Below are 22679 nucleotides of genomic sequence, written 5' to 3'. Positions count from 1 at the left end.
CATAAGAGTCTTTAAAGAAGAAAATGGTATGGGCACCTCTGGCATTCACAATTATCATCAAAATCATCATCACTTATTGACAGCTTATTTTCAATTGATTCGTTCATAGTTCTTTAAGGTTGAAAAATGAAATCTTTAATATGCTGCATTCCTTATTATGGACAGTTGCAATGTTGTAGGGCCAGATTCACCAGTCTACATATGGGCAATGGCATGTCTGGTTAATAGTCAACTTGACTTTCTTTTTTTAGAAACAAGGACTAGTTCTATTAACCAAAATAGAGTGCAGTGGCACTGTCATATCTTCCTTCACCCTCAAACGCCTATGCTCAAGCTACACTCCCACCTCAGCCTCTTATGTATCTATGCCTACAGCCCCACACCACCACACCTCACTAATTTTTTTTTTTTTTTTTTTTTTTTAGAGACAGGGTCTCACTATGTTGGCCAGGCTGGTCCTAAACTCCTGGCCTCAAGCAATCCTCCTACCTTGGTCTCTCAAAGTGCTGGGATCAAATTGACTTTTAACTTTTCTAAAATAAGAATTTATTGCATATTTCTTCCATAGTTATAAGTTAACTTGTTTAATTTAAGTTAATTTAACTAATTTAATTTAAGTTAACCAGTATTAATTCAAACCTTTACAGTACTTGATTCAGATATAAAACATACCGAGTCTCTGTCATGGTCTAGCCATCATGTTAAAAGGCACTAGGGATCCAATGATGAACAAAAGAACATGGTTCTTGTCTTACAATCTAATGAGGTAGAACAACACTAATCAGATGTCATACAAATAATGTAGTATTTTAACTGTGATGAGAAGCCAGATGGAAGGTTTACAAGAGAAGGGCAATTTGACCTGTCAGTGAAGTTGGGTTCCCTGCAGAACGGGAACTAAACTGGGGTCTGTGGGAGAGATGCACATTCTTTAGACTAAGCAGGAAAGGGGGTGTTAAGTGGAAACAACAGTGTGCAAAAATGATCTTCCTTCGCAACATCCTTTCCCAAGATTAGACTCTTGGTACTTTCAAAAAGTTGAGCTGCTTGGGCAGAATCTGTACTGAAACAAGAACATCCTCTAAAAATTTGGTAAGCTAATTTTTAATTTAATCACTTTATTTTGTTTTTATTTGCTGAGAGGAGCAAAAATCTCAGTAAGTTGATTATGCTCCTTCATCAAAGCTTTAGAGGATCTCTATTCTAATGTTAGAGTATGTTACCAAACAAGTGTTTTGGAAAAGCTATGTAGAAAAAAAATAATATATGAAATGTAGCGAGTGTGCTTGCTATCTGAATTTATCCTATTGTGAATTCTTTTGTCAATATGAAAATCCTGTTCATAGACAGGAATTGCTACTTGGCTTATCATTTGTAAAATTACAGGTCTTCATATATTACAATTACTTAAATAGTGGCTGTACCTGAATACAGACAAGAACTTTTTATCCTTCTTTTCCCTAAGCTTTCCTGAAATCACACTGAAAATACCACTATTCCTTGCTATATAGAGAATTTAATACATGCCAACTCAATTCAGTCTGTCACGAGATAAATGTTTGACTGAATGACCTACTTGAGGGACTAACTAATCTGGTTATATTTTTAATTTAGTTTTTATATAGCAGGGACTTTAATTGCTTCTACAGCTAATATAACTCCAGTGAGTGCACATTTCTATTCATTTTCTTATAGTCACATTTAGTTTCTAATCTAAATGCATTTACGATTTTATATTCTAATTTAAAATGCAGAAGTAATCATACACTTGTATTCCTTTTCCCAGCACTTTGGTCTTTTTCCTGACATTTTACTGTTCAGAAAAATTTTGTTACTAGCCATGCATAGAGCCACATAGTCAATAGTTATTTTTTCAAAGTATCTTAATTTTTATAGAAGTATGCTTTTTTGAAGGTGATGTGATTTAATTTAATTTTTTTCTTTGCAGCATAATTGGATCTCCCCCATTACTGCCAATAGTAATTTTCTTATTGTACTTGTATTGTTTGCCTAAAATTATACTGATGTCAGACACTTTTGTGTCTTCTATCAAAAGATATTCCTATTGATTTGTTGTAGAATAGCTCTATTTTAACAGCCCAACTGTTTATCACAGTACAAGTGCTAATTGAATATAGATTCACATGGGCAACTGAGAACAATGCTGATTAAATTTACAATAATAAGCATTATTATTTACTAAACTGGAATTTTGTTGGCTGAATAGCCAATAAAAATATTTGCAGCTTCCAAAACATTTATACTAAGATACAGTGAGAATATTATGCTGACAGATTCAGAGACATTGAGTATAAAATTCATTGCAATCACTGTCAACTACTACAAAGAAGAGATTTACTTCACATTTTCCTAATTTAATATAAGCATTGCTTTATCACTAAGGGTAGTCCTTCAACAACACTAATATTTCCTTTTTGTTTATTTTTTCCCTTAATGATTAGGTGTATACATATAATTTACTTTAATTCAAAATAAAAATAAAAATAATTCACTAATGTTAGTCTTCTCTCTAATGATATTGTGATAACATTTCTTTAACATTGTGATAATTATGATAAAATATGGAAGCATCAATAATGTTTCATTATATATAATGAATATATATATATATAAAGTATTTGAAAAGTAGGAAAATTAGAACTTTTATGGTTCAGAAATTTTTGGCAATAACGGCAAAATTAAAAACGCACCCACATACATCTATGGATTGAATAGTGGTCTCGAAAGATGCCTCCAAATCCAATCCCTATGTTTAAATGTAATTTTATTTAGAAGTAGGATTGTTGCAGATGTAAAAAGTAACAGATATCAATATGAGATCCTCCTGTATTTAATCTTGAAATCTGGTAATGAGTGTCCTTATAGGGGAAAAGTAGTCATAGAGAGATGGGGGGTTAAGTCATGTAAAGACAGAGGTAGAGATTGGAGTAGCGCATCTACAAACCAGAGAGCACCAAGCATTGCCGGAGCCACCAGAAGCTGGAGAGAGGCATGGTGTATATTTTCCCTTACAGTCCACAGGAGAAAACCACCGTGGTTTTGAACCTCTGATCTCAGACCAGTGATAGAATACGTTTCTGTGATTTCGGGCCACCATGTTTTTGGTAATTTGTTTTGGCAGCCCTAGAAAACTAATGCACACACCCTCAGTCTCTGCCTTATATTCAAGCCTTGATTTATAATCAGTATTTTGACTTGTTTTCCTTTGTTTGATCGAATATCAGGGAGATATTGCAAATGAAATTTTTCACTTTAATGAACTTCATCCTATTTTTACTTAGGATTTTCGTTAAGGAAAGGAGGAAGCAATTACTTCTTGTTGCTCACAAAAGTAAGATAACATTATAATCATCCGCCATTATAATATTATTTTTAACTATATAGGGAAAATATCATGGGAGTAATTAATGGCATAAAATAGAATAATATATGGAGATTTCCCTAAAATTCATGCAAACCCACCCATGCTCATTTTTCAGGATCTCTGTACTTTTAAGTAGAGTTTCTTCATTTTTTCTTTCTAATGACTTGTGATTCTATTTATAATTATGAAATCAAATAGAAAAAATAAAGTGTCATATTTAATTTTCACATATAAATAAACCTTATTTTATCCTGAAATATACAGAGCAGGCATTCAACATGTACAGTTTTCTCATTCTCTTCAGACATATGCCTGTATACATTTTAAATATTTCAATTATTCCACAAAATAATAAACCATGTCAACTCTCCTAAAATATATTTCTCAGGTATATCATCTTAGCAATGCAAAATGTGCCTTTTTGCCTAATTTGTAACTTTTTCATCCACTTACGCCATGCTCCTTTTTGTCAGAACCTAGATTATTTTGTCTTGTTTTCAATAATTTTCTGTTACTTCATAAAGTAGGACTAGATTCTTAACTATTTTAAGTGAGTATCTTTTGTCAAATTTAATTATTTCAGTATTCCTTAAAAGACACATATATGTATGACATTCATCATGCATTTCACTGCTTTTCACATAAAAAGATAACAGGAAGGTCAAAGTACTTTTCAGTAAAGTCATAGAACCTCTCAGATTGGATGTGAATAAGAAACGTTCTCTTTTTAAAAAGTACATTTTTTTAATATAATGAATTAAATAAAACTATCAATTAAAAGTCTAAGAGAATTGTATTTTGATCAACACACATAAACACACACACAAATAGCAAAATTTGTTTTGGCCAAAATAAAATCCATTTCTGGTTGGGAAATTTTCAACTGAGAAAAATGAATTATTGTTTTCTTACACAAGACAGCTTTATGGTTATGCCAAAAACTTAACAAAATTGCAATGATCAATTCTTGCCAGTCTGAAGAATCAGCCTTGTTAATCTCAGTGACCTTGACAGTTCATTAGAGAGTAAGGTAAACCACATTTGCACTGATTCCTCACAGTTTTGGAAATAGTACATTGATTGATAAGATAAATCTGTGTAATTTTTCAACATTTGTATGAAGAATAGAAAAGGTGATGACAATTGCTATAAATCTTTCCTGAGCAACAAATATTATTTGTTGAGGCGAAGCCTAATATGATCCAGTGGAGCTTTCATAGACACTCAGACTTGGGTCATGATTTGAATGAAGACAGTGCTTGTGTATTTGCTATGGTAACTAATGCGCCATTCTTATAACTTAGCTTTCATCTTAATAGTTAAGTTAAAGTGCTAATTCCTAATTATTGTCACTAAGACAACACCATTAATTTTTGTTTCTAGAGTTAGGCTTTATATGATAGCAGGTACTTAGATTTACAGTGCCTTGACCAGAGCTGAGTGAAGAAGCAGCTTAAATATTCAGTCAGGATGGAGCAGAGAGTTGAAAAGCCTTGGATAACAGGAAGGTGATTATCTGGATACAATTTATCTCATCTTTAACACAGGCATCTATAAATAGGGCAATTTATCAGCCATTTCATAACTTCTACTACAATTGTATACCTCTTAAGTATTAAATTATGTTATGCTCTTAGAGCTATATATATTAGCAGCCTGCTGTTCACTGTTTTAGACTGAGTCATCATAGATATCTTAATTTTCCTACTTTGGTTATAAAGCATTTTTTAACCCTTACAGGTATAATTGATTCTGGATATATTGCAAGAAAATTATAAGGGTTCTAAGTTGTGAAATGTTAAATACCCAGCATTTAGGCTTTTCAGTGTGAGGTGTTTAAAATTGGGCCAAAGGAAAAAACTAGACAAGTCACAAATTTTCCTCTAATTATTTGCTTTTTTTCCTTTACCTTTTTGTAGGTCTTTGTCATTCTTGTCTTTGTCATTCGCACTGAATTTTTTGTCCTCTGTGCATTTCTCACTTGTGTTCTTTCTTTCTACTTTTCCTTTGATGTCTCCTTTCTGACCTCTTCTTTTTAGTGTTATCTGGGCCACTCAGTTTCTTATGTTTTTGTGCTTTGGCAATTATATTTTATAAAGTGGTCTTATAGCCCAGATATTTAACCTTCATCATCTCTCTTCCTGACTATCCAATTGTATTGCTGCTAGAAATAATAGCAATTTTATATCTAGAACTTAAACCTTTAAAAAGTAATTTCATATATATTACTTAAACTTAGATAAAGTGAATGTCCCTTTCAAAGTACATTTACTTTAATTTTAAAAGCCACTTGAAAGAAGTGCAGTTACTTTAAACGTAATCTTTTGATAGATTCAGGCTGTTAAGAGTTAAGATCCCTTGTCCCCCACCAGTAAGTCTTTTTCTTTTCATATAGAAAGAGCTGCATATGCCTCTTTGCAAACAGGCAAAATTAAAATGTTAGGAAGTATTGAACATCATTTTAGAACATATTTAGATAATTTTAAATACATTTGTTCTGTTCTCCACCAGGTTTCTCCAGTGCTATTCTTTTGAATTCCACAGGGCTGTTGCAGACTGTTTTTGAACTGCCTTTTCCTTTGTTTTGAGATTTTCCTATTTCTTTTTGTTATACTTAAGGTTCAAGGGGAATGCTAATGCTGTTTGGGCACAAGTGAGAGAACTCCCTAGAAACAGAACCACCCTAGCTGTGGCATGAAAGATGCCTAGCAAACAGCACTACTGCCTAGTGACCTTTCCATTCATCACTGGCTCTGTGTTTCACTTGGGATTCTGTCCCCTCTTTGCTAGGGGCATCGTAGAGATTTCTAGAAACCACATTCTTCCTGGTTGCCAGGGTTTTTATGAATTTAGTGGTACTATATTTGAGTGACAGGTATACTAGTAAAGTTAGGTGGGATTATAAAAGTGTATTTTATTATAATGCTTTAAACTCGAGACATATTATCAGTCATGTTTTTCAATAAATTACTCATTCACTCAGTGAGATTCTTTAAATTTTTACTGCTGCTTTTTAAAAATTCCATTACTCATTTGGGAAAGATGGTTGTTACTTCATTTTAATAATAATAGTAATATAAATAATGAGGAGGAGGAGAGTTGTTATCAAATATTGAGAACAATTTGCTATTTTCCCAGCACTGGGCAGTGCGCATTGTGGAGATAAAGCCCCGGCCAAAACCTTTATATACACCAGGCACTGTGCTAAGCACTGGACAGACATCTCATTTAATCATTGTAACAGCCCTGTAAGGAATTATTATCCCCATTTTCCAGAAGGGGAAACTGACACATAGGTACAAAACGTGGCTCATTCCTTCTAAATGCCTTTAAGTTTTATTCATGGTGGCTTTATTAACAGCAGACAAGAAGCTAAAGAATGAGGATAGAAAGAAATGAGAATAGAGGACACTATGAACAAAGTCAGCCTCTGTAAATGCAGGTTATTTTTCAGTTTGCTATTTCAAAGTCATGGATTGTCTGTCCCCAAAGAGGACAAGCATTTGTAAGGCAGAACAAGATTTGGAATATTGGCAAGGAAGCCTCCACCAAAGCTTTTAATTTTCAGTTAGAGTAGGCAAACAATCTTTCAAATGAATGAATTAATTATAAATTAATTAAGTGTTAGGCGTCACTCTATATCAATGGCACGTGTAGTGCCACTGAAAGAATGAGGTGCTCTTAGAGAGGCTAGGTTTGAGAAATGCTTTTCATTGTCTTTGAAAATAATTGAACCCACATTTCAGTGCAAATACAATCACTAATGAAAAACTCTTGTACTCACAGAGCAAGAAAGGACTTTAGAACCCATGTGTTTAGCCCTGTCCAATTAGGCTAAAAAATGAAGGCCAAGGCAATGACCTTGACTTACCTGGACCTAGAGGCAGTCACTGGCTAAATTAGGCCTGCCAAAAACTTGCTTAGAAATAGACTCATGGCATAATTATCTAAATTTGAATTTTAAATATGTTTTTCCTTTGGCAAGTATAACTTTCCTCTCTAGGATATTTTAAATTTATCTCTACGTATTATTCAATTGCATTTTTGTATATTGAATGTATTTTATTCTAACAGTAAGTAATAATTTATTTTTACAAATGTACTTATACATTTACTTATTTCCAAACTAATTATAAAAGTTACTAAATAATTAAACACAAAATATATGAGTTCAAAAAAAGAAAGAGTAGTTATCTATAATGACCAAACCCTGAGGCAAACGTTAATATACTTGTTTGTCCTTTCAGTTTATTTTTCCTAAGAACATACACATTATGTAATTTTTGTAAACAATGCAATGGTATTACACATATTATTCATTGACATATGCATTATGCTTTAGCTTTAGTATATTTTATTATATGACTAAATATTAATATATGATATCATTCTCAGTTGCTATTTGTATGTTAACAAACCAGTGCCTTATTGTTGATATTTTAGTTGAGTTCAGATTTTTTACCATATAGCAATGAAAACATTCACAGCAAAATCTTTGGAAATTGTCTCAATTATTTATCATGTAAATACATTTCACTGTTTTTCATTTAATAACTAAAATACTGGGCCAGGCACGGTGGCTCACACCTGTAATCCCAGCCCTTTGGAAGGCCAAGACAGGTGAATTACAAGGTCAGGGTTCGAGACCAGCCTGGCCAAGATGGTGAAACCCCCTATCTACTAAAAATACAAAACTTAGCCAGGCACGGTCATGGACTCCTGTAATCTCAGCTACATGAGAGGCTGAGGCAGGAGAATTGGTTGAACCTAGGAGGCGGAAGTTACAGTGAGCCAAGATTGCACCACTGCACTCTACATTGGACGACAGAGCAAGATTCTGTCTCAAAACAAAACAACAACAACAAAAAAACCAATTTACTATGATTTAGTTTCATTCTACTGTTGTTATGAATGAACAACATATTTTTTTCCCAAATTTGTATATTGAAATCCTAATCCCCAATGTGATAGTATTAGAAGATATGGTCTTTGGGAGCTATATTACCATTTGTGATGGTGAAGCCCTCACAAATGCAATTAAATACCTCATGAAAGAAATCCCAGATTGCCTTTTAGCCCTGTTTCTACCACATAAGAGTTTAAGAAGTCAGCAGACTACAACCTGGCAGGAGGCCCTTGTCAGAACCTGACCATGCTGTTACCCTAATCTCAGACTTATAGCCTCCAGCACTGTGAGAAATAAATTTCAGTTGTTTATAACCCTCCCAGTATATGGCACTTTGTTACAGCAGTTCAGACTAAGGCAGCCATCATTATTATTTAACGCAGTAAAACATTTTTCCTGAAAGATGCACGTTCTTTATTTTTCCACTTACTTAATTTTTTAACTTTTACTTCCAAAGCATTTGCTTTGAGTAAGATAAAGAAAGTTACAAATATCACTAAAATATGAAAATAAATTATTTCACAATGATATACTAAACTTCTGTGCTTTCAAAAGTGTTGTCATACAAATGAACTCTGTCACAATCCTATTTAAAATGAGAGTGGAATAAACTATCATACAAGTTACACTAATTAGGTAATAATTTCTGTAATGTCAGTATCCTAAAAAAGATAAAGGTATTTTATTTTGGCTAAGCATTACCCCATTCATCTTGTATGATGTAGCTAGGAGAGGCTAACTCACTGTTCATGTTTATCATGTATATGGTACCTAGAGAAAAACAAACACAGCTTTCCTTCCCAGATAATAAAATTCTATTAAAGAATATAATGCTCAGGCAGCATTTAAAGAGAAATGATTGTGGGAATATTCACATTCTAATAAACAATTTCCATGTTCACTAGGAGGGGCCTTCTCCTTGTAATCCTGATATCAGGACTCTCACAGGACTCATTTGTACCGCTCATAACTGTGGGTTCTGTGGGTTTTTTAGCTCATGCTTTACAAACAAATGAGCATTTTCATTTGTTCCTAATGACTTTGGTTTATACAAAGAGATCTTAAACTGTCCCCAGAGCAATCATTTTGCTGAAATGTTATTAGAACGTCTTTACAAATTTAGCAACAAAAGGGGGTTTCATTAACAGTGGAAGTCATTGGGAACTGAAGGCCCTTGGCATATCCAGTGCTTACCAATCTTGTTTCATTTATAGGCATGAGTAAAAATGATCTTGTGAACTTTACATTGATTCTTCATCTGCTGCATGGATAAAAAACATGAGGAGTTGATGGAGTGAGAAGATGTGCTATTTATTTTCTCCTAAGGAGCCATAGAAACCTATGCAATTGTATGTCCTAGCATCTGCTAATAGAGCCATATCTTCCCTGATATTTGGGGGATTTATAACAGAGACTGAGGACTATTTTTCAAGGGACCATCAACATGCTTTAAATTATATATGTAAACATGTGTATTTCATTTTCATAGTAATAGAATTTCATCAGATTTGATATATCTGCTATGTGAGGGACAGTCATTGAGAAGACTGAAACTTGACCAGGAGTGTTTTTTGTAAAGCACATCCAAAGTATGCAGTCTTTCCCTTCATTTGAAGCTACAGATACAAATATAGAACCTGCCTTTATTCTAGGCAGCTTTGCCTTCAAAGACCTCTTTTGCCCAGTATTTGCGTTAGATTCCTTCAGGGTGGTCTGTCTGCTATTTTATCCATTTGTGTTAGATTCCTTCAGGAAGGTCTGTCTGTCATTTCATCCAACATTTTATTGCTGGGTGTCCTTTCAGACTCTCTTCTTCTTGCTCTGTATATGACCAACTTGCCATACAACAGCTCCTTAAATATACTGCTACTTTATGTCCTTTTAACTTACCCAGAGGCTGTGTTTTAACAAGAATCACTTCAATGCTGCCGAACAGAATGAATACTTATTGTCGGAAATCCAGTCTTTCCAGCATCAAACGTTTATCAAAGATGACTGATTAAACCGTGGATTTTAAAAAAGTAATTAAAAATAATTACAGGTAACATCTGTGTCCAGTTCAACTCTCAGAAGATTATATGTTGGATGAATTGGTATTACTCTGCAGTTCACTGGTTAGGCCCAGAGTATGGCAATCATACCCTCGTGAAGGGTATACAATTTTTGGAGAGATGTCAGCAAGATGATATAGCAGGAAGCACTGAATTCTTCTTTCCCTACAAACACAATGATTCAGCAAAAATTTATGGGCAAATTCCCTTTGTGAGAAATCCAGAAACTAATTGGAATGTTCCTATATCATTAGTGAGTGTAAGATCACTCATCAAAGGTAGTGGAGAGATTTAGGACACACACTCCTCAGAATCTCTACTCCCTGGCACATAGTCAAATGGTCAGGAAGAGACTTCCTCCTCCCAGCTTCTCCTAGGGGAGAAAAGAGGTAGGTTCATGCATCCAGTATCTTACTATTTGCAATGATATCCCCTAAAAACTGGCTTCTGTCTTGCTTACTTTGGAACTCTGAAAAGTTTAGCACAATCTAGCCATCTGAGGAAAGTGGAGATGGTGGCTTGAGCTAGAGATGCCATAATTTCTTCCAACACAGAGTGATAGGATTAAACAAAAATTCCAATTATTGATAGCCTCTTAGAGAGGAAAAAATTTGATCCATGCCTCCAGTGATTTAATGTTTCTGGTACTGCATAAAGAATGAGCATTTGCTTTACTAGGCACGGAGCTCTGACAGAACTGACATAGTCTAGCCACCTGGAGGAGGACAGAGATAGGAGTTTGGGCTGGTAAATGTCATAAATCTTCTCTACTGCCAGCACAGATCAAATAGAGGGAAAATCCCAGCTCTTGGCTTCCCCATGGGGAGGGAAAGAGTTGATCTGTACGTCCAGTGCTCAGACTTCTCTGAGGCACCCCGAAGAATTAACATCTGACTTCTCAGTCTTGGCATTCTGATGGGTCTGGTGCAAGCTAGCCACTAACAGAACAGTGGCCTGGACTGTTAAACACTGCAGCTTTTCCCCAGCTCAACACAGAGCAAGCAGATGAAAACCACAGCTGCATGCTTCTCCCTGGGAATAAAGACAGTTAGTAGAGATTCCCAGAATCTCTAGCCAGGCTATTGGGTGTGTATCTTTTTCTGTACAAGGCCAGTTTGTGAATTTGGAGAAGTAATTGATTAATGTGCAGGTATCAACCAATAGTCAAGAAAAACTAAGAAACTAGGAATGATGTCCCAAAGAAAAGAACAAGATAAATCTTCAAAAATTGACCACAATAAAACATATGATTTATCGGACAGATAATTCAAAATAACTATCATAAAGAAGCTCACTGAAGTCAAGAGTACAATACATTTAAAATAATTTAAACAAGATAGAAAACATTTAAAAGTATGAAACAGATAATGAAACTGAAGAATACATTAACTGAAAAATTTACTATTAATAGAAGTGTTAAACAGCAGATCAGATACATAAAGATGGATCAATCAGCAACTTTAAAGACAAGTATTTAAAGATTTACTTAGAAGAGAAAAAATGCAAAATAATGAAAAGAAGTGAATATAGCATAAGGGAGTTTTGGGACACCAGGACGTGGACCAATATACACATCATGGAAGTCCAAGAAGCAGAAGATAAAGTGAAAGGACTAGACAGCTTTTTCAAAGATATAATGGCTGAAAACTTCACAAATCTAGAGAAGGAAATGGACATTCAGAAGCAAAAAGCCCAAGCACACCAAATAAAGTGACCTTAAGGAAATGTACATCAAGACACGGTATAATCAAATTGGCAAAAGTGAAAAAGATAATTTTGAAAGCAGCAAAAGTGACTTGGCCCATGCTAAGGAACACTTATAGAACTATCAAAAGATTTTTCAGCAGAAATCTTGCAAGCTAGAAGAAAGTGGAATGATATATTCAAAATGCTGAAAGGCAAAAGAAAACTGCTAACCCAGAATACTATACAAGCAATAATGTCATTTAAAAACATAAGAGACATAATGACTTTCCTAGGCAAACAAAAGCTGAGTGAGGTCATCACCAGCAGACTTGCCTTGAAAGTAATGCTAAAGGAAAATTTTCAGGTTGAAATGAAAGGATGCTAAACAGCAACAAAATGGCTTATATAAGAAAATATGAAACATATAGATAAATACAAACACTTTATTACTATAATGGTGGTGGGTAAATAATTTTTAATTTTAATATAAAGTTTAAATGACAAAAGTATTAAAAATGAATATAACTAAAAATATATTAAAAGGTACACAATATGAATAATAAAACTTGTGAAAACAATAACAAAGTCTGAGGGCAAGAGTTAAATTGTGGAGTTTTTGTGTTTATTTAAGCTTAAGTTGTTATCAGCTGAAAATAGACTGTTATATGTGTACATCAAGGTAAGCACACTAATAAAGCCATAGAAGTTATAAAAAAGAGAAGGAAAGACAAATAACAGCATATCAACATAAAAAATTCAAAAAAAGGAAGACAGTAAGAGAGGAAAAGAAAGGAAAAAACCTACAAGACCAACAGAAAACAATTTTGCTAAAATGGCAAAAACAAATTCTTCCCTATCAATATTACTTTAGATATAAATGGATTAAACTTCCCAATCAAAAAACAGTGGCTGAATGTATTAACAAAACAAGACCTAATTGTATAGTGTCTATAAGAGTCTCTTCTTAGTTTTAAGGACACTTATAGGCTGAGAGTAAAGGGATGGAAAAATACATTCTGTGCAAATGAAAAACCAAAAAAGAACAGTTATAGCAGACAAAACAGACTTTAAGTCAAAAACCATTAGAAGACCTATGTTATAATAAAAGTGTCAAACCACTGTAAAGACATAACAAATTATAGACATACATAGATTCAACATCAGAGCACCTAACTATATAAAGCCAATAATGACAGAACTGAAGGGAGAAATAAAAATCAATAAAAATAGTGGAGATGTCAGTATTCAATTTTTAATAATAAATAAAACATCCAGACAGAAGAGCAATAAGACAGGACTTACAACACTATAAACCAAATAGACTTAACAGACATGCACAGAATATCCTATCCTATGACAACAGAATATACATTCTTCTTAGGCACACGTAGAACTTTCTCCAAGTTAGATCATATGTTAGGTCATAAAACAAGTCTTAACAAATTTAAGAAAATTGAAATTATACCACATACTTTTACTAAACAAAATGAAGTGAAAGTAGAAATCAATAGCAAAAAGAAAATGGAAAAATTTACAAATAGGTGGATTAAGCAATACACTCTTAAACAATAATTGGGTCAAGAAGAAATCCAAAAAGAAAGTAAAGAGTACATCAAGACAAAAAAGAAATGAATGAAACATCATACTGAAACTTATGGGATACAGTATTAAGAGGGAAGTTTATTGTAATAATTACTTATATTTATAATGACCCGAACCTACCTTTACACCTCAAGGAGATAGAAAAAGAACAAATTACCCACATAGTTAGCAAAAGGGAGAAAATAACAAAGAATAGAAATAAACAATAGAAAAATCAGACAAAATTGATAAATCTTAGACTAGTTAATAAAAAAGACAGAAGACTCAAATAAATAAAAAGAGAAATTAAGGACTAGATATTACAACTAATGCCACAGACATAAAAAGAATTAAACTACTATGAACAATTATATGCCAACAAATGAAATAACAGAAAAATGGACACACTCCTACAAAATGTAGCCTATCGGTATACTAACCAGTGAAGAATTAGGAAGTCTGTACAGATCTATAACTGAGATGGAAATTGATTTAGTACTCAAAAACCTCTCAACAAAGAAAAACCTGGGACTAGATGACTTCATTGAAAGGTGAACTCTACCAAACATTTAAAGAATCCTCCAATCCTTCTGAACTGTCAAAAAAATTGAAGAGGAACACTTCCAAACTTATTTTACCAGCATCACCCTGGTAGCAAAGCCAGGCAAAGACATCACAAGGAATGAAAACTACAGGTAAATATCTGAAATGAGAGTAAATGCAGAAATCCTCAACAGAACACTAGCAGCCTGAAACTAATAGTACATTAAAGGATAATACACTGTGACTAGCTGGTATTTATCTCTGAGATGCAAAGATACTTCTACATACAAAAATCAATTAATGTTATATGCCACATTATTAGAATAAAGGATAAAAATCACGTGATCATCTTAAATACAAAGCACTGACAAAATTTAATATCCTTTCATGATTAAAAAAAAAGTCTTAACAAATAAGCAATAAAAGGAAAGTACCTCAATGTAGTTAAGGCCATATACGAAAAGCCTGCAATTAACATTATACTCAATGGTGAAAAATTGAAAGCTTTTCCTCTACAACCAAAAACAAAATCAAGATACCTCCTCTAACCACTTTGTTCAACATAGTTCTGGAAACCTTAACCAGAGAAAATAGAGAAGAAACAGAAATAAAAGACATTCCAACTGAAAAGGGAGAAGTAAAATTGTCCCTGTTTGCACATGAATTGATCTTATGTATTGAAATCCCTAAAGTCGCCACCAAAAAACTTAGAACTAATAAACAAATTCAATATATTTGCAGGATATAAAATCAACACAGAAAAATCAGCAGTTTTTCTGTACACTAACAATAAACTATCTGAAAAGTAACTCAGAAAAGCAATCACATTTACAACAGCACCAAAAAGAATAAAATAGTCTGGGCATGGTGATGCATGCCTGTAATTTCAACACTGCGAGAGTCCAAAGTGGGAGGATCACTTGAGGCTAGGAGTTTGAGACCAACCTGGAAAACATAGAAAGACCCCATCTCTATGGAAAAAATAACATAATATAAAAATAGACGTTCCAAAGAATAAAATACTTAGAAATAAACTGAACTAAGGAAGTGAAAAATTTGTGTACTAAGATCTATAAAACATTTTTGAAAGAAAATGACATTGGTCTTGGCAATGATTTCATGGATATGACATCAAAAGCATAGGCAACATAAAAATAAATTGTGGGATTGCATCAAACTGAAAAGCTTCTGCACAGCAAAGGGAACATTCAACAAGAGTAAAAAGTCAACTTACAGAATGGGAGAAAATATTTGCAAACCATATATTTGAAAAAGGATTTATGTCCAAATTATGTAAGACACTTCTTCAACTCGATAGCAAAACAATATTAATCCAATTACAAAAAGGAGGAAGGATTTGAAAAGACTTTTCTCCCCAGATGACATAGATTTGGCCAACAGGTATATGAAAAAAAGTCACTAATTACCAGAAAAATGAAAATCAAACCACAATGAAATTCAGGAAAGCTATTATCAAAAATCCAAACACAGCAAGTGTTGTCAAGTATGTTGTCAAGGTTGCCAAGGAGAAATCAATACCTTTCCATGCCGCTGTGCAGCTGCTATGGTAAACAGTATGGAACATTCTTAAAAAACTAAAAATAGAACTACAATATGATCCAGCATCCCATTTATGGATATTTATCTAAAAGAATTGAAATCAAGATATCAAAAGCATATAGCATTCCCAGTTTGTTGCAGCATTATTCACATTAACCATGATGTGGAAACAACCTAAATGTTCATCGACAGATGGATGGACAAAGAAAATGTAGTGTACACATGCAATGAAATACTATTGAGCCTTTAAAAAGAAGGACATTTTTCAATATTGACAATATTGATGAACCTGCAAGACGTTATGCTCAGTGAAAGAACCAGTCACAGAAAGACAGATATGATTCCATTTATATGAGATATATAAATGGTGACGTTTATGAAATTAAAAGAGTGGAATGATGATTGCCAGGGGCTGGAGACTTTTAGCATATGGCACCAGTATAGTATGTGGTACTCAAGTGCCTTCCAGGCAACATAGTTGTTCTATATTTATACATTTTTGTTCTATATTTATACATGCCTTTTCTTCTTGAACATCAATATTGGAGATTGGTTCTATAGGCAATTAAAAAAACCTGACTTAAGGGGTTCTATCCCTATATTCTCTCTAGTATATTAATAACTTATTAAATATGTCTTAGAAAATAGTTACTATAATATGCTTAATATTAAGGAATTGTACATTGATTGATGAGTTAGTGATTTCATTAGATATTTTATTGTTTTCTTCTTGCAACTTTTTATTCACTCTTTTGGCAAAAGTAGGGCAATAATGCAGTGTTGTGTGCTGTAGCCTATAATATATGGAGGAAAAGACCCGCTCTCTTTTATAGCTGTTGATTTAAGTTATTAAAGATGGAGGCATCTCTGTAATCTTAACCAGAATTGAGCATGTCCTCCAAAATGTGATACTAACGCCTTCCTTAGTGATTTCAGGTATCCCCTGTGTCAAGCTGGTTATAAACAGAGCAGAGAGAACATGTCACCAATAAATGAGAAGGCTTTCATTGGTATTTTCTACAGGGGCTCCAGGGCTGAGATGGAAAACAAGAGAAAGATGTGAAGCTCTTTAATAGGTTATTCTATGTCTGTGTTCCTTTTGTTCATTAAAAACAAATCAAACAAAATGCTTTCTAATGCCACAAAGAAAGAAGGCTTTAGTTAACAAAATTAAAGTAACTTTTCTTCAAATACTTTATTTGTTGAAAAAGACAGAATAAGTTTAGCCTTTTCTGGAAACCATGAATTTTGTATGATACTTTCTTAGAATTCTACACACCTGATATAGTGCCACAATATCCTGATTGTAGTCCTTCTTAGCTGCGTAACAAAATGAGATTCAGATCCTCTTACTGGTAGTTATTCACACACTTCTTCCTGTTTTCCAAATATTTCTTTAATCCTAGCAGTATTTTAATCATCAGGGTCCTAAATCTTTAGAAGGCATTATTTGCTTTTGCTATTCAGAGAAAGAAGTTTATAATTATTGGCCATATTCAAATTATAAATGAAAAATTTGATAACAGATTACTGAATGTTGAAAAAGGCAAAAATATATTTTGAAACTTTTTCTTAAAGTATTGGAGCATTCTTTTAAAGAAGCATATTAAAAAGTCAGTAAATATAGGTTACATACCAAAACTTAAGGAAAGAATATTTAGTAAGAAAAATCACTATGGAAAAGTAGACATGAAAATTTATAATTTATGAAGAGCCAAATCTTATTAAATACTAAGTTTCCCACTATAATACTGTATTTTGGATCAAAGTCAAATTTTAGTATATTTTAAGTCCTTCTATAAACATAAGAAAAAATAACTTTCCACTTATGTTTTGGTGTCTGTTTATTACCTATACTTATAATCTTCTAGGTCTCCAAAATTTGGAGGGTTGTGTGAGAAAATTACTTAGAGAGAAAGTTATCTAAGATTTTAAGAGAAAATGTTTCTGTTCTATCCAAATTAACTAGTCTTCTCAGCCAGTACTTTCTTGTCATTCTTGGGTCTACCAATTATGAGAGTGAAATCTTTGTATAATAAACATAGTAAAGTTGGTGAAAAGATAAAGTGCCTTATTTTCATGAGAATGTGAAGCCTTTATGTTACTATTTTTGTGTAAGTATAAAGCGTGGAAATAATAATTATGTCCAAAACTACCTTGGAATAAAATTTTATTTTATTAATTCAGCGAAAAATCTTTTAAAAATATTATCACTATGTAGTATTATGTTTCAGGTAAAGCCTGATTACCAAAATAATCTTTTTAAAAACTGACTGTAGTAAAGCAACATCTATCTTTATTATCAAAACTGTGAAGCTTTTAATTAACAGAAAACCACCATGGGTTGCTTCTTTAGAATACCACTAAATGTTAGAGACATCGTATACTGTACAGGAGTGTCACTACTGGATGAGGATGTCTGGGAATTCATATGGATGAAATTCCATTCCACCACAGCAGTTTCTGAGAAGAAAATATTATTGGAAGCCTTAACTTGCAGTGATGACAGGAATTTATTAAATAGGTAAGTAAATTGATTTTCTAAATTTGTTTCTGTAATGAAAGTATTCTCTGTTAATGAAATTGCTCTAAAGTTGCTTTTATTTACTTGAATATATGTTAGTTACTTTAAAATATATCTTCCTAAAGGTTAGGAAAACTGCCATGTTAATGACTAAAGTTACTTGATTTCATTGATTGTATCTTTTTATGACTAATTATTTTATGTAATTGATACATGTATAAGAAAATATTTCATTATAAAAGGAAGTGTTTAGTATAAAGAATTTTAAAGAAAAATTTGCATCATCAAACCAGAATTGTGATTTATCCTTCCACAAGATTTTTTTAGTTTAATGTTTTTAATTAAAATACCACGAGTTTAATCTCTCTCTTTTATAAACAGGAATGTGTTCTATTTTTAAGTTTGCATTATTAAAGATTACACTAGACTATTCTTTTGAAGAATATAACAAACTAGGGCCTATAATTTTAGTAAGATTATTAAAATGTTTATGTTATTAGACTAAAACTTTTTACAAAATTATATCTTTATAGGCTTTTAAATCTGTCACTAAATTCTGAGGTGGTGCTGGATCAAGATGCAATTGATGTCATAATCCATGTAGCTCGAAATCCACATGGCCGAGATCTTGCCTGGAAGTTTTTCAGAGATAAATGGAAGATATTAAGTACCAGGTAGAAATAAGAATTCAGTCATTCATACTTGAATGAGTAAATAAAAGCTGATATATGAGGAATAAAGGCCCAAGTTTTGTGTTAAAGCTAAGATCCATACAATAGGATTTGATTTTAAAATATTCAACCAATATGAATATTGCCACTCCTGTGAAATTCAAAATTATTTTTAAAAGTCTATAACTTTATTCATTTATTAAAATTGATAACCTTAATAAGTTATATGTGTAAACATTTGGAGTATAAAAGGTTTAGCTGAGCAACTTTCCTGGAAAATCTATCGAACCGTCCAAAGTTGAAGAAACTATATCATAAAACCCCTATATCTCAAATATGCTATAGAAATGATTTATAAATACAGTGGTATTATAACAAGAAAACTTTAATTACTTCTGAGGACTTGTTTAAATTTTCTTTAAATATAAATAACTTCAAATACCTGAATAATACCATGATGCACAGAAGGATTATTAATCATTTGAATCGTTGTATAATTCCAGTTGCAGTAAAATGTATTCCCAGGACATCTTGTTTCATGGTGAGAATTCTTTAGTCTCAATTTTAGAAAATATTTTATTATGCATTTAAATGTATTATAATATATGCTAATTTATTACTCTGATAATCCTTATGGCCTTTTAAAATTAAATTTATTATAGAGCATGTAAATGCTGCTTGTTATTCTCAAACTTAGATGTTCCCAGACAGTAAGCAGATCTACTGTTCTGTTCATGAAAAGCTAGTGTGTAAACTTTATTATTTTTAAGCACACCTTGATCAGTTGCCCTAGTATAATGAGTCTAGTTAGAATGGATGTATTGGAGCTCCACCAAGATGGCCGAATAGGAACAGCCTCAGGTTTCTAGCACAAAAATCTGCACAAACCTGGACGACCATTTTAACTGGTGCCTGGAATGACTGCAAGACAGAGCCGCCCATTCCCCTGCAAAAGAGGGGGCTGAAGGCAGGGAGTCAGGTGATCCGGCTCAGTGGGTCCTACCCCCACAAATACCACCAATCTGAAATGCACTGGCTTGAGATTTTTGCAGCCAGCACAGCAGTTTGAGCTCGACCCTGGACAGTCAAGTTCCATGGGAAGGCAAGTGTGGCCACCATTATTGAGGCAGGCCACCATTACTGAGGCAGTCTGCCATTACTGAGGCAGTTGTAACCTTACCTGTGTAAACAAAACTGCAAGGACATTTACTTAGTAGCTGGACAGAGCCCGCAACATCTCAGCAACACCTCTGCAGGCAGACTGTAACTAGACTCCCAACTTGCTGGGCAGGGGATCTCTGAAAAAGGCAGCAATATGTCAGGGACTTATAAATAAAGCCCCACTTTTCCAGGACAGAGCACCTGGGGAAAGAGGCAGTTGTGAGTTCCACTGCAGCAGACTTAAACATCCCTGCCCAGCAGCTTTGAATGGAACAATGGAGCTCTCAGCACAGCACTTGAGCTCTGATAAGGAACAGACTGCTTCCTCAAGTGGCTCCCTGACCCCTGTATAGCCAAAGAGGCACCTCATAAAGGAGAGCTCTGGCTGACATCTGGTGGGTACCCTTCTGGGACAAAGATACCAAAGGAAAGAACAGGCAGCAATCCTTACTGCTCTGTAGCACCTGCAGGTAATTCCCAGGCAAGCAGGGTCTGGAGTGGATCTCCAGCATTGCTCCAGCAGAGGGGCCTGACTGTTAGAAGGAAAACTAAAAAGCAGAAAGAAATAGCTTCAACATCAACAGAAAGGACATCCACTCAGAGACCCCATCTGAAAGTCACCAACTTCAAAGACAAAAAGGTAGATAAATCCATGAAGATAGGAAGAAACCAGCACAAAAAGAATGAAATCACCAAAAACCAGAATGCCTCTCCTCCTCCAAGGGATCAAAACTCCTCACCAGCAAGGGAACAAAACTGGATGGAAAATGAGTTTGACAAATTGACAGAAGCAGGCTTCAGAAGGGGAGTAATAAAAAACTTCTCTGAGCTAAAGGAACATGTTCTTACCCACTGCAAAGAAACTAATCACCTCAAAAAAAGTTTAGACTGAATGCTAACTAGAATAACTAGCTTAAAGAAGAACATAAATGACTTGATGGAGCTGAAAAACAGCATGAGAACCTTCGCAAAGCATACACAAGTTTAAATAGCTAAATCAATCAAGCAGAGATATTTAAGACCAACTCAATGAAATAAAATGAGAAAGCAAGATTAGAGAAAAAACAGTGAAAAGAAATGAACAAAGCCTCCAAGAAATATGGGATTATGTGAAAAGACCTAATCTATGTTTGATAGGTGTACCTGAATGTGATGGGGAGAATAAATCCAAGCTGGAAAACACTCTTCAGGATATTATCCAGGAGAACTTCACCAACCTAGCAAGGCAGGCCAATATTCAAGTCCAGGAAATACAGAGAACACCACCAAGATATTCTTCAAGAAGAGCAATCCCAAGGCACATAATTGTCAGATTCACCAGGGTTGAAATGAAGGAAAAAATGCTAAGGGCAGCCAGAGAGAAAGGTTGAGTTACCCACAAAGGGAACCCCATCAGACTCACAACAGATCTCTTGGCAGAAACGCTATAGGCCAGAATAGAGTGGGGACCAGTATTCAACATCCTTAAAGAAAAGAACTTCCAACCCAGAATTTCATATCCAGCCAAACTAAGCTTCATAAGTAAAGGACAATTAAAATCCTTTATGGACAAGCAATTGGTGAGAAATTTCATCACCACCAGGCTGCCTGACAAAAGCTCCTGAAGGAAGCATGAAACATGGAAAGGAACAACCAGTACCAGCCACTCCAAAAATGTACCAAATGGTAAAGACCATTGACACAATGAAGAAACTGTGTCAACTAATGGGCAAAACAACCAACTAATATCAAAATGGCAGGATCAAATTCACACATAATATTAACCTTAAATGTAAATGGGCTAAATGCTGCAATCAAAAAACACAGACTGGCAAATTGGATAAAAAGTCAAGACCTATCGGTGTGCTGTACTCAGGAGACCCATCTCACATGCACAGATACACATAGACTCAAAATAAAGGGATGGAGGAAGACTTACCAAGCAAATGGAGGGCATAAAAAAGCAGATGTTGTAATCCTAGCCTCTCATAAAATGGACTTTAAATCAATAAAGATCAAAAGAGACAAAGAAGGGCATTATATGCTAAAAGGATCAATGCAACAAGAAGAGCTAACTATCCTAAATATATATGCACACAATACAGGAGTACCCAGATACATAAAGCAAGTTCTTAAGGACCTACAAAGAGACTTAGACTCCCACACAATAATAGTGGGAGACTTTAACACTCCACTGTCAATATTAGACAGATCAACAAGAAAGAAAATTAACAAAGATATCTAGGACTTGAACTCAGATCTGGACCAAGCAGACCTAATAAACATCTATAGAACTCTCCATCCCAAATGCACAGAATATACATTCTTCCCAGCACCACATTGCACTTACTCTGAAATTGACCACATAACTGGAAATAAATCACTTCCCAGCAAATGCAGAACAGCAGAAATCATAACAACCAGTCTCTTAGACCACAGTGCAAGCAAATTAGAACTCAGGATTAAGAAACTCACTGAAAACCATACAACTGCATGGAAACTAAACAACCTATTCCTGAATGACTACTGGATAAATAATGAAATGAAGGCAGAAATAAAGATGGTCTTTGAAACCAATGAGAATGAAGATACAACGTTCCAGAATCTCTGGGACACATTTAAAGCAGTGTCT

At 33.9% G+C, this 22679-nt stretch overlaps 1 protein-coding gene across 1 annotated transcript in view; it reads left to right on the top strand.

The window, feature by feature from the left end:
* The window catches only part of TRHDE (thyrotropin releasing hormone degrading enzyme), a 385721-nt gene that overhangs the window by 349280 nt on the left and 13762 nt on the right, over nt 1–22679 (top strand). The window contains exons 16-17 of the mRNA XM_012441402.2: nt 18069–18236; nt 18770–18910. Coding sequence (XP_012296825.2) covers nt 18069–18236; nt 18770–18910 — 309 coding nt within the window. The remainder of the gene's footprint in view (nt 1–18068; nt 18237–18769; nt 18911–22679) is intronic.

Source organism: Aotus nancymaae, unplaced genomic scaffold (assembly GCF_030222135.1).
Source record: "Aotus nancymaae isolate 86718 unplaced genomic scaffold, 86718_ANA_hifiasm-v0.15.2.pri h1tg000016l, whole genome shotgun sequence".
NCBI classification, from domain to species: Eukaryota; Metazoa; Chordata; class Mammalia; order Primates; family Aotidae; genus Aotus; species Aotus nancymaae.
The sequence above is the reverse complement of the archived record's forward strand: the minus strand, read 5'-3'. Positions and strand labels throughout refer to the sequence as shown.